This window comes from Amphiura filiformis, chromosome 1 (genome assembly GCF_039555335.1).
Source record: "Amphiura filiformis chromosome 1, Afil_fr2py, whole genome shotgun sequence".
NCBI lineage: Eukaryota > Metazoa > Echinodermata > Ophiuroidea > Amphilepidida > Amphiuridae > Amphiura > Amphiura filiformis.
The window spans coordinates 82,887,555-82,906,800 of NC_092628.1; the positions used below are offsets into that span (position 1 = coordinate 82,887,555).

General features: G+C 37.4%; 1 protein-coding gene across 1 annotated transcript; it reads right to left on the bottom strand.

Annotated features, from left to right (window-relative positions):
• Positions 1–104: 104 nt before the first annotated feature.
• Positions 105–17,466, bottom strand: LOC140155056 (DENN domain-containing protein 10-like). The gene is made up of 7 exons (XM_072177744.1): positions 17,365–17,466; positions 9,569–9,765; positions 8,503–8,731; positions 7,362–7,473; positions 6,546–6,754; positions 4,270–4,364; positions 105–2,642 (listed from the first exon to the last, which is right to left on the bottom strand). Exons 1-7 carry the CDS (start codon positions 17,402–17,404, stop codon positions 2,457–2,459), a joined length of 1,068 nt encoding a protein of 355 aa, XP_072033845.1. The 5' UTR covers positions 17,405–17,466; the 3' UTR covers positions 105–2,456.
• Between the last annotated feature and the right edge of the window lie 1,780 nt (positions 17,467–19,246).

The window sequence follows — 19,246 nt, forward strand, 5'->3', positions numbered from 1 at the left end:
AAAATTGGATATGATACTTATATGATAGGTTAATAACTGGGTATTTCTTGCTGAGAGTGAAATTGGACAAAATAATACATGTTCGCTGATTGCTGGGGTAATCAACATCTCAACACAAGTGCAACAAGTAATACTCAGTTTTTAGCTTATTTCATACACCACAAACAATCATACCAATTTTACTATTTTATAACAAAATATTCACGAAAAGCTGGAATATACGAGCAAATCTAAATAGGTGTATGAAAAAAATATATGGTACTCAATAAAATAAATAATTCAGGAGCAAGGGACAAAACTATGTGAATCAAGATAAAAAGGTGTTTATAGACTGAACGGAAGATATGACCACAACATTTTAAAATGACAACTAAGGCTCTCACCTAACAGGTAACTATATACACAGGTACCCGATTGAATTTTCAGGCAGGAATCTGGGCACCTAAAAAAAAAAAAATACCGGTTACTGGAATTTTGACCCCGGTGGACCAAGGACGGGCGAGAACTCAGGTACCCAGGAATTGGTGAGAGCCTTAATGGTAACCCAGATGTTTGGTGACATCACCACAATGTGATTGCTATAAACTTTGCATGTAAATCTTAATGCACTTCATTTCACTTTCAAATGTATAGAAGAATTACATACAAGCAGTTAGGGTCTACAAAATTTGTAGAGGTTCAGTTGCATATTTACTAAAAATGATACTTGCTGGGAGAGAGATTAAATGATTAGGCTGATAACAAAACATGTTTGTCTACTTCATGTAAAGTAGCCAACTCTATATATGATCTATGGAAAATACATTTGTTATTATCAATTTTCCAGACTGACCATACCTTAGGCCCAACAGATTCTAATTTCTTGTCAAAGGGTTACTAATTTACTGACAAATTCCTATGTCAGTTTTCATATCAAATTGTAGCAATTTTGTATTTTGCATACAAGTGCTGTCAAATCAACCAAATTTAGCTAACAACAATGTAACAACCATGAATTTACTAATTTGTCAACAGACCGATCAGATTTATCATGGGATGCAAAGGTATAAGTTTAAACTATTTTACCAAACAACTAACCCTACTTCTTAAAAGTATGAAACCACTAGAATCAGGCAGTTATTGGAGATATGGTATGGGAAATACAATGCTTGAAGTGTCATACTAGTCAAAGCTGAATCATAACTTTGAGTCACTAAGAAAATGATTGAATTGTTGAAGATGCATAACATTACACAAAAAGTTATGTTGTGAACAAGTTATGGAAGCCCCTATTTCATGTAATGGGTTGTTCCAATGTCCAGGTATGATCTAGTATACAAATATTGACTGCTATGAGGGGTATGGTTAAAATTATAGGCCCAAGGTGATCTCAAAACCATGACTATGCCCCGAGGCGCACCGAATAAAAAGCAGTCAATATTTGTTTTATATACCAAATCTTAAGATTCTTGTCATCTGTTTGGTTAAAAGCATCGATTTTGGAAGGAGAAAGTAATAGTTTCAATGCGAACGGCACAGACGATTTCCACATAATTATAGCTCGCGAAAACATTAACGCGTGCGTAACATCATTTTACGCTGGTAACAAAGCACACACAGAATTATGCCCGGGGAATAGTTACTGTGAAATATACAGGATTAGCAGATCCTTTGACATTTGCGTCACATTTATGTAAAGGTATGATATTATTACCCAGCCATACAATGCAATATCAAATAACAAGACTAAAGCACTGCTAAAAATACAACATTATCATAATTTTGTTCTCATTCTAAAAGCTGTAATAAAATATATTTCTTTTGATTTGTAATAAAAAAATTCACTTTTGTAAATATATATTAGGGAAAAAACAGTTTGTCTCAGAGCTGATAAAGATTTAAAATACAATGCAGAATACACTTTCCTTTGTTCCCCCCCCAACTCAAACTCGGTCAAAATAAGCTTGAAATGCTCAAAACTGTAAAAATGTTTATATTCTTATGATGTACACATATGAAGAGCTTATTTCTAAACCGTGTTAAGTCCACAAACCCGTGTATCTGATTTTCCTGTGCGATATTGCAATGCTATAGGTATTATAATTGGCTGCACTATTACAAAGCAAACTCGCAGTGACAATACTGTGTGGGCCTTTGTGTCCCAAAGGAGAACAATAGTCTGCATATTGTTATGCCGCATTGTTATTGTAAATAATAGCTTGTTGACAGTACAACTCTTTGTTGATAATGTTAAACATGTCAAAAATAATTGTGATTGTATAAGTAAATGAGACACATGGGGTTGTGGACTTATAGAAAATTGGGGGGAATATTAAATATTAAATTGGCCAATTTCTCTTTGAGATAAATGCTCACCGTAAAATCAACACACATGGCAGCTCTGAGACATACAATTTTTAGGGGGCCTCATAGTCTACATGTACATGTAATAATAAGTGATATATAGCCGTCAAGTTTTAGCTATACAAATTTTGTACAAGCCCCTCAGCAACTGCAAGATTGAAGAGAAAGTTTTCAGTAGAGGTCTGCAATTTGCGTTCTTTTAATAATTCAATGGTGATCTGTGGTTCGCCTCCCTCTTCTGGTGCGACTGCAAGGGATTTCAGGTTGTTAATGAGCTCACTGGTTTTGTTTGATATTTCCTGTGAAAAAATATGAAAACAAGAAAAGTTCAAAAAGTACTGAAAGATAATATCATAACAATGCAATGGCACAAAGATGTACTGTGTGCATGATCACCTGTAAATTGTATGAGTTAACTAAATGAACATTGCATATCCTGTACAAGTGTATGAACGCTTGCACCAGACATGAGGGAACTTGTGCACATTGGTCAATCAGACATACACAGCAGCTAATGGATATAAGTCTTTGTGTCGCTGAGTCATCAATGAGATTATATAAGTTGATGCAGCAACAACGGCTCAATCCTAATGATATGTATAAGCTCGCAAGCTGTACCTCTATGACATTTTTTTCAAACTCCTGGCCACTACCTTGCAGTAACAAGATACATGTATGGGTGCCTCTGTGTTACCTTAGAGCCATACTTCAACATACTCCAAATCAGCAGGACAAATTTTTCCAAAATTATGTGGAACATGAATTTTATACTCACTGCGAAAGTGTCAACTTTGTGGCTATTTGATTAGTTCTTGTCCCAATAGTATTCTAACTATTTATTTGTTAGTTTAAGAACATTTTCACTCAGTAAAGTTCTCTAGGCATTTCTCTTCAGAAACTTGTCCTGAATGAGTTTCCTAAGACCTTATGTATAACTGAGCTCCAAAGAAAAAATCTTCCACTTTTAATATAGTTCTTCAAGACTTCCTTTTATCCCACTTATCTCCCTATACATTGTTTCTCCTCTAGTTTAGTAGTGCCATCAGTGCTTTCATGCGAGTGCACCCCATTGTCAAGAGCGTCAATAAACAACCCTGTACACGTATGCTCTGCGAGATTAAGATAGCGTGCACACAATTTAAAACTTTGAACAGCAAAACAAGGTATAGGACTCTTTACTTTTGAAAACTGCTGCACAATCCTATAATGAATATTTATAACCTTTGGTTAAAAAATTCAATCTGTAACTAGAGCAGCCAGTGCACACTAACGTTGAAAAAAAACCCCACCAAAACAGTGCATCTGTCTGGATTTGAACTGGACAACTTCATATTACTATGCGTATTTGATATATAAATATGCAGTTCTGATGCCGTCTATTAGGAATGGGACGAACATCATTCGAACATAATACCTATAGATGTCATTCTTCTCCAGCGTGCCTCTGATGCTCAGTTAGTTTGAGCGTCATGCTAGTAATATGAAGGTCGCCATTCGAATCCGGTCAGATGCACTGGTTTTTTTTTCAATGTTAATGTGTACTAGCTGCTCTGGGTACAGATTAAAATTTGTTCATCCTATTAACCCAGAGAACTAAGTATAATAATTTCAACCTTTAGATGCAGAGTGGAGACACTGAACAGATGTCATATGCTCAGAGTTTGATTAACTTGAAAATGTGCATATCAATTTTTAGCAGAAACATTATTTAGGTAATGTTCTTATGATATTAACATTATAAAAAATTGTTATACACGCTGATATTTGTGTAGCAGGTTGTCCAAGTAAATTAAACGCTGCTAAATGCTACTAACTTGCTAACAATCCAACTTGCATAATCACAAAGGCTCTGACAATTACGATGCATCCACTCTGTTAAGCACGGCATTCTGCATTCACATCTTAACTAAACCCCTGCCAGTTTACCTTGATGGTTTGTTGGTCTGATACATCATCATCTTGTGCACACTTGACCATGGCTTGTGCTATATCCTTATGTAGTTTACTCATAGCAAAGGTCTCTGTAATAAAACGCATCCAAATATGAACAAGTATGGAAAATGTGAAACAACTGACCAAAACTCATCAGGATTACATTTCAAGTACAAGTACAACAAAGGCATTTCTCATATAAATTAAGAATAAATATATTTTCATTGTGCTTTATTAGCATCATATTTATCATTATTAAACAACAAAAAGATTGCTCAACAAAATAGTTGCCAAACACTTTTGAAACCATGAATTACACATCATCCAAGCTCTTCCTAATTTTTAATCCAATCAGTCACTTATTCGTTCTCATTCCTTTACATTCATTGGCAACTATGTCCTAGAAACTGGGCATCCAAATACACAATGTCAAAAGATTCTTTTTGCAGTTTATAACTATCATAATATTGAATTGTTTCTACAAAATGTTACTATTCCAGTTGGAGATCATTGAACCTATAACTGGCCACACAGCCTCTTTAGAAGCAAACTCTTCCAGCAATAATTTAGTGAGGGTGATCCTTGTTCATTTGTGCTTCATAACAAAATACCAAATTTATTTTGATACATGCCCCATATGACCAGAGGCGGATTTTTTTGTCGGGAGGAGAGTAAGAACAAAATTTGATAGTGATCATTAGTTCGACCCAATGTTATGAGATACGTGCGCGTAGTGCGCAAACATTCATTCCATTTCATAATATTTGAAGTAAAAGTTGATGTAGGTATATATTATTTTGGTAAATTTCGCGTGAAGCGCGCGAAAATTTGCAATTTCACACTATTCTATACCCAATTCGAGCGTTTATCAGATTTGTGAGTGTTTAAACGGTACTAAAGAACAAGGAATATTTCCTTTTCTGTTTTTGCTTGATAGTTAAGAAGCAAGCAAAATCCCAGATTAATGGTCATAATCTGATCTCAAGCAATACGAAGCCAATACGTTGGTACGCGTGAATTTTTACATTAGGGGGGATGGTGTTGGAAAAAAATCTTAAATCCAGGACTTTTTGGCGACAAATTAAGTTTATGACACAAATGTGCGCGAAGCGCACGAAAAATGTTGCCATTTTGAAATTAAACTGTTAAAATATGGTGCAAAAGTGGGGATTGATCCCCACACCCCCGGATCTACGCCTATGCACCTTAGGGCGGATTTGCCTTTTTAGGGCCCTGGGCCCATAAATTTGGAGGGCCCCAAACTCACTGTAAGGAAGGCATATATGCACTCAAGTGGCTTAGTTTAATTTGATTTACGTATATGATTGCGGCAGAAGCATAACAATTTAGAGAGAGTCGGGCATATTTTATTTTCGATTTTACTATGACATTTGCGGGTGAAGCACAGAAAAAAATGAAGGTGAATTTTGCTATAATATAGGGCCGGAAAGCGCGAGCAAAATTATGCAATTTTACCCTATTCTGGCCCAAAACATGGTGTTTTAGGTCTAAAAAGGAAGGTGCACAGGGCAATTGGGAGGGAGGCACATTTTGGGCTCTGTACCCAATAATATTTGACATTAAATTATGAGGCTCATAAAGGTACACTGTCCAAGTGCTGAACCATGAACTGTTATTGCTTTAAATTACTTTTTAAAAACATTTTAGGTCCCGGGGACCTATAATATTTGACCTTTGGAACTTGTGAATAGTTATTGAGAAACGACAGGCCCTTTGTATTGACATATGGGCCCCCGGGAACTTTTGATCTTGGGTATCCGGGCCAGAATTGGCAAAATTCATATCTAAGGGGAAAGACCATAAGGCTTAAGTGCATCACGGTCCACATACGGGGTCCTTTGTAGTTTTAGAGCCAGCTTTGATGATACGCTTGTATCTAACATTGGGGGCCCTGGACCCATACTAGATGACCTACTTGTATTTTGAGAATGTGTAATGCACCAATTCGTAGTCCTGATTCTATAAAATTGTATTCCCAAATATTAAATTTGGGCAGATAGAGCCCTTGACTTTTGATCTCTTGCTGTGGCCAAAACGGGTAAAATTTAATGAAACTTTTCAAGAATCATAAATGCAGTAAATAAATATATATAACCTTTTCAGTACTATTCTACCCACTGGACCTTTGAACCTTGCAGAAAACAATTAAAGCACTTGCTGACTTGCTGACAGCTTAAATCCGCCACTGCATATGACACCATCAATAATTAGGGTTCCTTAAAAATATTTGTTTACTATCAAGCTGGTACCTTTTGCATGATTAGCAACATTAATTTCCTCAGTGACCATGTTGATAAATACATCATATAAGTGAGTTTTGCCTTCTACAACTGCATCTGTGAATCCAGCCACATAGGAGGAGGTAGCCTTCAGATCCTGTAGCTCATCATCAGATAGGTGAACATAGGGATAAAGCAGAGACCAGTTCTGCCTGTGCCAAACAAGAGCTGGAATGGATCTGTGATAAATATAAGATAATAACATTGCAAGGTTATAAACATTGACATTGAATAATATGGATCAAGAATTAATGGTATCTTTGAAAAAGTTCATTAGGAATGTTAATTTCATCTCTGGATTTTGTTCACTTTGAACAATTCCACAGAAAAATGAAGATGTTTAACTCACATTTTTTGTGACGTTTCACCACTACACTTGTTGTGTCATCAAACTGGCAACCCATCACTTCTGACTGTTTCCTTTTATGGGCAACAGGACGAGAGGACCTACACACTCAAAAACATCTTTGACCAACTGATTTCACCACGCCCTCTACGGCAGGTTACGTTGCCTATAAAAGGAAATAGTCAGATGTGATGGGTAGCAAGTCTGATGAATCCACTAGTGTAGAGGTGAAACGTCACTAACATTTGAGTTAAACATTTAAATTTTTCTTTGGAATTGTTCAAATTGAAAATCAACAGTTAATGGTATGCCTCATTGTAAGATAGAAAACAGAACATGTCAAAATCCGATCACACCCCTTTAATATTGCATTTTCACAGTACTTATTATACCCTTAAGTTTAGACATAAACAAACAAACAAACAAGCAAAATCACCCACCTGATACACTTGAGTAATAATGTGACATCATTTGCATACACAACAATCTTCTTCTTCAACAACATACCAGTGTAAATCAAAATACTTTCTATTCCAAATTTGGAAATCAATTCTGAAAATGAACAAATATTTTAGAAGTGGCAAATTCATCTGGGGTTTTCCTTCCCCCACAACAAAATTCCCGATTTGTGTTTTATATGTTTTGTGACATGATCCGATCCAATCAGACCAAAGTTGGAAAATTTGACAATTGAGTTATTACGATTATCATAATACCAATACCACTACCTGGCTTACTGATGTTAAAAGTCCCTCGTAAACTTCTGAACTTGTTATATATCTATTTTGTTATGTTTTTTTATTGTTATTTTCTTCTTAGTTTTGCCATCATTGCCAAATTTGGTCTGATTGTATCATATTGAGTCACATTTGTTGGCATACAATAGTCATAATGTTGTGATGCAACAAAGTCATTATGATGCCAACAGCACCACAACACATCACCCTACCATGCATTTAAGGTTTAAATATTGGCATATACCTGATTGTCAAGAAGCAAGATTGATTTTCTCATTAAGGCCCAGTACACGCTAGTATTTTTTTGTTATTATGTCGGAATTTCCTGACAAAATTCCAATAAATGAACAATGAGAGAATTGCACCTCGTCATCACCATGTAATAATCACTGCTGGTCAATCACACGCAAAAGTAATTAGGAAGTATATTTAGTAAACATGATACAACAATAAAATGCCTACACACAGGTAATTTTCATCACCAATTACGACAGCGATAGTTGCGCTTTGCGTAATGTATGACTGGTAAGCATTTACGTAAATTTTGGAAGTGTACATGCGGTATCAAAAACCACATGTGTCACGATCAAGGGAAATGAGTTGGATGTCGGTATTATCGATTTTGAGATATTGGCAAAGAAAGTGTTAAAACTTTTTGTTTTATATTGTTTTTAGTGATTGATAAATTGATGTAACGCAAAGAAAAGTCGTTAGAAACATGTGTAAAACTCATTTTCGTCCAGGGTCGACATGTGACTCATTCCCCTTGATCATGTCACATATAATTTTGCCATTTATAAGTTGAACAAAGTATAAAAGAGAAAGGAAAAGACGATGATCTCACCTTTAATTGAGCCACCTGCATATGCTCTCTTCTGGTCAAATTCCTGTACCACAAATGTGCCATTTTCCTCACTTTGGCAAGAACCCTTTGTGACTACTGACAGATATTGTTCTAACAATTTAGCTGGGTTGCCAGTTGTTTGATACACCTGACATAATATACTGCATAAGGTTTGGTACTTCTCTGGGTTGAAATCTTTGGTAATAAGAACCAGTGAAAATCTCTGCACCTGAAATATCAAAGTTGTATTAAAAACATTTCTTAAATCGGGAAAGTATGATAAAGCATTCCACACAGGGAATTTATAAATCAATTTATTTCAAAATTACTGCAAAAAGTGGGAAACAATTTTGATTTAATCCAGCTTAGTTGAATCTTATTATGTTTGCTGGACTCACCTTCATTTAGTACAGGTATGAGTGGTGTAATCTTACTGATTTGGAATGAACAACTGATTCACCATGGATGTTATCATTAGTTTTATCACAGAGAACTGAGAAACTGGTACCGGTATCGGTATCTAATGTACTAAATTCAGCTGTTCTAGAGTGGACAAATTCCCAAGTTTCTATAAAGCTGCTGCTTTGGACTTTAATTTGTCTGAACTTGGAAGCTTTGAACTTTTGAATATATTTCCATTAACATAATACATACATCAAAAACATTGAACACATCAGAAAGCAAGAAAGAAATATTTTGGAGGAAAGGGCTGGAAGGCTGGATGCCATCCCCTAATTTAAGAACAAATACTCACAAAGGCAAGAAGAAGAAAGGGGAGAAAAACCATTTTACAAATGCCCATAATGATAAAACAATCTTTAGAGCCTGGACTTTTCAAGTCATTTTACACTAAAAAAAAAAGGACCTTTTACTTACATTTCTACTATATTTCTGCCATTTGTGTTCTAAGCATATTTGGATATAATACACTCAAACAAATTGGACCTTTTGGATTATGGTGCAACCCAAACTGCTTCAGCTATGGTTCTTGTCTTTTATAATATGAATCAGAATATAGGTTTGATGATTGCAGCACAACAAGGTTGAAATTGAGCCCCTGGCTTACCTTTGGAAGATTTGCTGATTCTGACACATCTTGTGTGTGGACATAGAACCACTGTCTGTTACATTGCCAGTACACAAATGGAATGAGAAGTGAGTTGTCTGAATCTAAGCAGCCTTTACGCTCTATAAGCTGTCTCTGTTCCTGTGAGATAGATGGATATGACCATGTCCACAGGACATCTGAATTGCTGTCCCTCTCTGTCAAAGGAAATAAAAAAAAACACCTTAAATTAAAAAATATTAAATATGCTTCAAGTTTGAAGTAGGAAGTTCATTAAACCCTGTACCCATCGCTGACCTCATCAATGAAGAACACAAAGTCATCAAGCAACTTCTGGAACTGAATAGTAAATACCAACATGGGAAGTGGCCCACACAAGGTATCTTTTGATGCATGATGATTGGGCAGTGTGACTTTCACTGCATGCTGTATTCGAGTGTATGAAATAAATAATGCTATCCTCATCATGCATGTAACAATGAGTTCTGAGGGAGCAACCTCCTTCAAGGCTAGATATGTAGCCAAGGGTTATAATCAGACAAAGGGAATAGACTATCAGGAAACATTCTCCCCAACTGCAGACATGACATCAGTGAGGGCCCTCATACAAGTTGCGGTCCAAAATCATCTACATGTAATTGTACACCAAATGGATGTGAAAACCACTTACAATGTATTTACATGCACCAATTGATGCAGAGATTTATCTACAGCAACCTGAGGGTTTGAGGTGACATCAGACAATGGGGAAAAATAGTGTATAAACTATCTATGGGTTAAAACAATCAGGGAGAAATTGGAACAAGTTACTACATGACCACCTTTAACAATGGCTTCCAACACAATTCTGTTGACTTCTGTGTTTACAAGAAAAGAAAGATGTGCCGAATGATGGTGTCATCATAGTTATTATATGGGTTGATGATATAATCATAGCTGCCAGTGTTGAAGACAGAAAAAGGACTGAAAGAGTTCAGAAGAGGGCTGCCAGGTTTGTGTCCAACACTTATGGGCAAGATACCAGCATCACTGCCATCCTGAAAGAACTGAATTGGCCAAGATCCTGAATGGCCACCTATATTAGTCACACAGATCACATCAAGCCTAAATGACCAGACTCAGAAGAAGACACTCGATCACAGCAATTCCAGCAGCAACCAAATTTTTGGGATCCCAATTTTCAAATCTTAAATGGTCTAGATGTATGTTGCGAGCACAGCGAGCAGGAAAATGTGCATATTAAAGCATTTCCGTACTGTTTTCCTAAGCCTTTTTAGAGTGTTTTATTTAAAAGGCGTCCCATGGATGTGTGCCAAAAATCGCTTGCCCCCCCCCCTCTCGGCTAGCCAAAAATTGCTTGACCCCCCCCCCTTCGGCTTGCCAAAAATTTCTTGCCCCCCCCCAATTTTACCCTCCCCAGGGCTCATAATTATTGCACAGCCCCTAAGGCTAAGGAAAGTCGATTTTGAGTTTCCCGTCACCCGCCCTCACTTCATTTCTGACCCTCACTTGAATTGGCTCACTTGAAATATACTAAATAACAACACATTTTACATGCGTGTTTGGTCATATAATGAAAGGCAGAAAAATAATGAATAATGAAAAAGTTACCTCGCTTGTTTTCAGAAATTATGTGACGGGAAACTCAAGATCGACTGGCAGTTAGGGGCCTATGCATGCAAACTCCTTCTTTATCTGCACCACCAGAGAATGGAACAAACTCCTTCATACCACAGTAGATCAGCCTTCACCATTGACCTTCAAAACAGCTCAAATCCGACCCTGCAATTCACATAAACTAGACCACTCTCTCCAACCCACCTCCAGTTAAAATTCTTTTTTGGAGTATTCAGGAGGACGCACTACCAAGAAGTAGTGCACAGAAATGAATGGCAAAATAACATACTAACAAATAATATTACAGTGAGCTGATTCTAGGGGAGCTAGAAAAGGAAAATGGTCTCAGTATAGGTGGACATAACATCACGAACATAAGATATGCAGATGACACTGTCCTATTAGCTGAGTCTGAGGAGGATCTGCAAAGGCTTCTTGATGTGGTGGTTCAGGAAAGTGAGAGGAAAGGTTTATCGTTAAACTGCAAGAAGATAGAATGTATGGTGGTATCAAAGACTGAAAGCCCAACATGCATATTGAAGGTGAAAGATCAAAGAATAAGCAAGTTTCCTCCTTCAACTACCTTGGCAGTCTAATCACATATGATGCCAGATGTATTAAGGAGGTAATAAGAGAAGGATTGCACTGGCTAAGTCTGCGTTCTCAAAAATACTCAACTGCTATGTCGTCCCTGTATTAATGTATGGAAGTGAAGCATGGTCAATAACAACAGACATTAAAAGAAGATTGGAGAGCTGCGAGATGTGGTTCATTAGAAGAATGATGAAGATCCTGTGGACTGATAAAGTGTCTAATGACGATGTCCTAAGTAGAGCAAATGTGAACAGGAAGCTGTTACGTGAAATCAGAGTTAAGCAGCTCAAATTCCTTGGTCATATCCTCAGAAAGGATGGTTTCGAGAACCTAGTATTGACAGGAAGAATAGAAGGAACAAGGAGCAGAGGCAGGAAGAGAGTGATGTGGTTATCAAATCTGAAAGACTGGCTAAAAGAAAGGGGAGCTGAACATAAAGCGACAGAGCTTCTGGAGATGGCTTATAACAGAGAATTGTGGCATGACATGATCACCAACGTCTTAGGATATGGCACCTAGATAGGCATGTTCACAAAATTTTCAAGTAGGATATTTCACATGGAAATTATTTTGTTTAAAAAGGTGATTATTTAACTTAAAAAAATGAGGGGTCAACCATGTCTGTAGGTCACAAATTAGCGAAGTTATGGGCAAATGTCTGTTTTTAAAAAACTGCGGCCATCATTGACAATACCTTACAATGACTTACTGTACAAAAAAAGCATGTAATGCATCACTTTTTACCATGATGATCCATTTTACACAAAGGCGATTTTATTTTATGAAATCTAACTTTCACTGCATGCTGACTTCTGTATCAAGGATAAAGTACCAGCACTTTTTAGACTACGTCTCCAAGTTTCTGGTGTCCAAATTTCAAATTTGTGTATTTCCCTGGAGATTACACAGTTAAGCCATTGACTGTGAGCCCGGGGGGGGCACTCACATTTCCCAGCTATACGGGTATGTGCCGCGGCGACGACCCCCTTTTTCAGAGCCACTGGCCGTTCCTTAGACCCTCTGAATTCATTGTTTGCCCGCTCTGAAGCCCCAAAATTTTTCTAGCCGCTCCATAGACCCTCAGATCATCGGTTTCCGCTCTCATCGGCATCTTGAGATACGTGTTTTCTGTCCTACTATTTCAAGCCCAAAAACAGACCCAAAAGCTACTTTTGTGCAAAACAAAAAACTTCAAAGGGAATTTTCCATTAATTTCTTCCCCATTGAAACACATTGTAAGGAATAAGGTGAACTTTGGGTGGGATTTTGGGCTCCTTTAGTAGTGGCAACACTGGTTGACTGATAATAAATAAACATTGCAGCAATGCCGATCGCGAGAGTCCAGCTGGTGAACATTTAGCTAGAAATAAATGATTTTGAGATCTCTTTTGGAATAAAATTGCCAAATATGAGGAAAAGTACCTTAATAATTATGTACACATCCTTGCAGCTCTCCATAAACAATGAATTAAAAGGTAATTTACGATCTACTGGTCTAGTAAAATCGGGAGTGGAATGGCTGTCAAATTCTGCACACTTCACTCAATCATCTCATGGTATAAGCATGACAGTTCAATGTAGTCTAAATGTTTTTCTATTCGCACTGAAAAAATAATTCTTGTGGGTTTGTTTTTATGGTAGGCTTTTGTAATGCTGCTATAATTATCAGTAGGCTAATAGCATAGATTGTAGGTCTACAGGGTCTAGTAATTTTGATTTGAATGCTGTTTTGCTTTGTTGAGGTTTCCATCGTAATGGGCCAAACCAGACCTATTTTGCATTAATGATTTTCCTGATTAATAATTTAATGCACAAATCGATTCCTTCAAAAATCTGTGGCAAAAACGCAACAAAATTGAACCCTGGTTTGGCCTGCGGGTTTAGTTTCCGAGATTTTTCAGATTTTGGCGGCCGATCAGTTCCCAAGACCCCCCTTTTGGCCAGTCAATCAGTTCCCAAGACCCCCCTTTTTGACCGGCCAATCAGTTCCCTAGACCCTCCTTTTTGGCTGGCCGATCAGTTCCTTAGACCTCAAGTTCGAAACTGGCGGTGGCACACCCCTACCAAAAAAAAAAAATTCGAGTGCCCCCCCCGGGACTGTGAGCTACTGTGGTCGCAGCTTTTTGGATTGAATGTCGCCCTCTATAATAAGCAATGTGGACATGTCTAACCTCAGACATAGACCTTAAGGTACATATTTCGAGGAGCATAACAAACACCAAATTGGTGTCGTATGACCTTTGACATGCATGCATTCTTTTGTCGAGAGTGACATGGTCTTTCAATTCATGCCGAGTGTCCTTGGCAGACTTGACTATGCTTCAGTGGTCATGAAAGGATTCAATAGATAACCTCTGCCCCAATAATCCCAAGCTATTGTCTGAAACTGCACCTCGAAAGATGTATCGTAAGAACTCAGTCCTCAAATGATAGTCATATAAGGCCAAGTAAAATAAAAACATGTTTCACGTCCGGGTTTTTGAAAAAAAAGGAGGAAGAGGGGCTTTTATTTTTATTTTTTATCATCGCAAAATCGGTGTAAATACCCATAATTAGAGCTGTTTTAGCGTATACAATAATGCCTGGAAAAAGGAGGAGGCCTCTTTTTTTTGTTGTTCTAAGAGATAGGCCCCCTCTAACTATAAAAAACCTTATTAAAGTGTTTCTTGTATATTAGCAAGGCTATAGAAAGCATCTCTACTTCCTAGACATATTTTTTGAAAAGTTATAACTGAATTTAGGGACAGAATCATAAAATTAGAATTCAATCATTGTAGAATGTTATTTGAATAGTTGGAGAGAGCTTGCCATTCTGAACAAGATGATACCTCAATCATTAAAATCGGTCAAATATTAGCTAAGATATGCCATTTTATTGATTATTATGACTCGACTTGATTGTCAATGGGAATCTTGGTAATTTTGTCTGTTGAGTGTCAAAATATTAAGAGTGATTTGATTATTTGCTACACAAATAGGTCATGATAAACAAAGATGTAAACAAATTGAAATTTAGATAAATATGTCAGTTACATCATGTAATACTGATACAGATTGTAGTACATGCATTCATTTCTAATTTCCATTGGTCAAAGTGTTGTTTGAGTTGTGATATAAACACGTAAACAAGTACATGTGTATTAGTAAACAACTTTGTTTACATGTTACCCTGTTTTTGTTTCCTTGTCATGTGTATTTATATTTAGCTAAATTAAGCATGTTGATAATGCAGAATTAAGACCACCTTCTGGTTTTAAACAGATAACGCCATTCTGTTTTCACGTAATGGCTAAAATAATTTGTTTACTTGTAAATAAAGTAAGTAAACAAATTGGAACGTTTATTTCAGAATGGAAAATAAACCTGTTGTATTTTTATGTAATTTACATATGGCCATGCGTTTTGAGTTGGGCCGGTAATGCGTTACATGTTTTCGCGAGATGAAACTTGCATGTTTTTCGTTTAGCTATGAATATCTTTCACATATTATACCCAACATATATAGTATACATTTTCTGGCTGCAAATGAACCAAGGAATCCACAAATGCACTTTAAAATGACATAGGGTGTAACACTAAGGAGTTATGAAACTAAAAATACCAAATATTTTAGGGAAAAAATGTAAAATTTGACAAATTAAAAAAAAAAGTTAGCTTCACCCCACATATTTAAAAGTTCCATATTTGAATTCCTCTCAGTCAGAGCTTTAAATACATTTATATAACATCATAGGGTTCAATAAAATTAAAATGATTTTGCGCCAGCCTCTTTCAAGGCATATTTTCCCATTGACTTCAATGTGTAACCCGAACGGAAAATAAAATATGCAAAATTGCTTCTCAAAGCAAATTAAATTACCTGGAATATGATTGTATGGTGTTATAGTATGCAGTTTAAAGTGAATTGTAAAAATGTGAAAAAAGAAATGGACCTCTTGCATCATATGACCCCTGGGGTCACTTTTATTAAATTTGCTCCTCCTGATCCTCCTCCTCCTGATCCTCCTCCACCCCGCACATTATGCTAATTAGATGCAAATTATTCAAATGTTAATAACTTTTTACAACTTTTTTAAGGTTTACTGTATTGGCCTCATCACAAGCTTTAATTTGACACCAAATTTAACTACATAGGCTGCATATTAACTGAGAAAATTAAAAAGATGAACCCTAAAATGTCGCGCGCATGTAACATCTCCACCTATTTTACTGGCCCAACTCAAAACGCATGGCCATATACGACGAGATTCCGATATTTACATTAGCAACTCAAACATCCTATTTTGTACTTTCTAAATAGTGTTATTTTATCTCTAAGTTTATGTAAACATATGAATAAACAACAAGTAAACAACATTTGTTTACTACATATCTCTATGGCATATTGAAAAATGTTCTGGAGTTTGAATGCTCCCCCCGATTTTCAAAATTCAAAAACATTTTCTGGGTAAACAGGCCCTGCTCTTTCCATCTGTACTGGTTAACTTGAGTTATCTGCATACCTAGACCACTTAAATTGACAACATACATTTTGTTGACGTTAAACTGACATGAGTTATCGCTCATTTGAATAATTTTTCACGCAGTCATTATCGCTAGTCATCAATATATAAGATAAAAGTTCTATTTTTGACATTGAAAATCAGGAAAATGTTGCAAATCACCTTTATTGTCAGGCACCAAATACTACCATAATTTGTACAGAGAATTTGTACATGTATACTGCCCTCATACAGTGCACCAATTCTGTCCCTACTGAATTTCAAAAAATAAAAATAAAATTGAAGAAACCTCAAAAAAGGAAGCGGGAGGGGACGTGAAACATGTTTTATTTTTTATTTGGCCTAATGACCAAAAGATAAATGACTGACTATCATTGAGGACTGAGTTCCGCAGTCTAGTCTAACCTAGACTCGCCGAGTCTCATGGACGCCGTTCCTATGTCCATCAGACTCGTATTTCCCATTTTGGATGGCAATGGGAAATACACACTTAACGATTTGCGCCGGTTAGAAACTTGAAAAAAAATCTTCAAAATTTCATCAATGTATATAAAAGTGGTACCAACCGTATTGTGCTTGCTAATTTAAGACTCGGTTGAAACAAAATTAAGGATCGAAAGCATTTTAGTGTCCAAAAGGCAAAATTATCGTCAAAGTTCTGCGAAATCGGCACCCTTGCGAAGGGTTCAGAATTCGAATCGGGAACGAAAATATCCGATCTTTGCGATCAAAAACACAAAATTACAACTTTAAACATACTATTGCCATAAGACATTATTACCAAACAATACAGAATAGAAAATTTGACATCATTTTCTCAAAATATTGAAAAAATTTGCTCACTAGACATCGAAAAAGTACGCAATCCAATTCCCGTTCAAACGCGTGGGAAACTGAAAGTGCGATAATCGTGACTAGTCTAACCTGGAGAGAGAGAGAGATCATCTATCCATGACCATTGACCATGTCATCATAATAAGCTTTTAAACAATTATCATTTAAGGTCATAAAGTATTCATTAAATGGAGGCTTATCACGAATCTTAGGTCCTACTTTTAACTTTCAAGTTGCAATTAGGCTTACCTATAAGACCAGCTGCAGAAAGACTTATTAGTGCAGCCATATCTATAATCTAAAGTTGCTGAAACACTTCCAGATTGATTGGGGAACTCCTTCCTATTCGTTTTCGATAATGTAATCTAGTGACGGGCGGTATACAAGTATCCGGAGCCGCGGGAACACTGAGGGGCTGTGCAATAATTATGAGCCCGGGGGGCTTGCCGTCGCGTCGGCCCGCCCAAAATCGCTTGCGACCCACACTCTTGGCCTGCCAAAAAAACTTTGCCCCTCCCCCTGTAGGCCTACATGCCAAATTTTTGGGATCCCAATTTGCAAACCTAAAATGGTCTAGATATTGTAGGGGGCTGTCATTTTCTTCGGAAGAGGGGTCATGAATATACTGGGGGGTCATAGAATTTTTAGACCAAATATAGGGGGATTATAATTTTTTAACACCCAAAATAGGGGGGTTATAGAATTATTATGCGCAATTGTCACGCACTGTGCGCGCATTCTTCTTATCGAAATGTGCGAACAATCTTTCGTTAGGCCTACAGGCTATTAAATGCAAAATTTTGGTGCGCTCCGCGCTTTCATTACACACAGGATCAAATTTTAACACACTCCACACACTTTCTTCGCTTTAAAGTTTTGGTGCGCCCCTACGGCAATGAATAATTTGTCTGAGTCTGTGTAGGCGGAAGGGGGGGGGGGTCATAAAAATTTCGACCCAAGAAAGGGGGGGCCGTAAAATATTTTTGGCCACGATAGGGGAAGTCATAAAAAAATTTACTCCGGTCACCGACATATTCATGATCCCCCTGCCAAAGAAAATGACATCCCTCTTAGGGGCTGTGCAATAATCGTGAACCCTGGGGGAGGGTAAAATTGGGGTGGGGGGGTAAAGTAATTTTTGGCAAGCCGAGAGGGGGGTAAGCGATTTTGGTGTACAATCATGGGGTGCTTTTTAAATAAAACGCTCAGTCTAAAAAGGCTTAGGAAAACAGTACGGAAACGCTTAAATATAGGCCTACGATTTTTTCTTCTCGATGCACTCGCAACATGTATCTAGACCACTAGATTTGTAAATTGCAATCCCAAAAATTTGACATGTGCATGGGGGGTGGGGGCAAAGAATTTTTGGTAGGCCGAGAAGGGGGAAGTAATTTTTAGCAGGTCGAGGAGGGGGGAAGCAATGGCGAGCCATTTGGAAATTTTTACCCGGGGGGGACTCATAATTATTGCACAGCCCAGTGGCGTAGATTACTTTTTGACATGGGGGGGGGGGGTAGGGGGGCAGAAAAAATTCTTGAAGTATAGTAAATCCAGCACCTTTTGGCGACAGAATCAGTTTATGGTACATTTTTTGCACGAAGCGTGCGAAAAAATTTGCTATTTGGAAGCTAAATTGATAAAATATGGTGCAAAAGTGGAATAGATGCGTGGGAAGCGCACGCAAATTTGCATTTTGGGGGCTAAAATGGGCAAATACGAGGTTATTTGGTCAGAAACCCATATCCAGGCATCACATTGGGGGATGATTGTATGGACCATTCCCCCTGGCAAAATATTGTTTTTAGGGGAGGGGCAAAGTGGTGGGGGGGGGCAAGATAAATTTTAAGGGGGAAAAAGTACAAAAAGCCTAAAAATGTTAAATATCGGGGCGGCCACCATCCCACGGGGCGGGGCAGCTTCCCCTGTTTGCCCTCCCGTTATGCCACTGCAATATATTTTGCATAGAACATTTCCTTTCTGTATTTACTGAGCTCCAGAATTCAGTGACACACAAAAAAAAACTATCGTGGGGTTCAACTTAGAAACTTAGGCCTCCAAAATAGTAACCCAAGTCCCAAGATAGTAACTCGGGCCCCCATAGTAACTCGGAGCCCGACTTAGCAACTCGGGG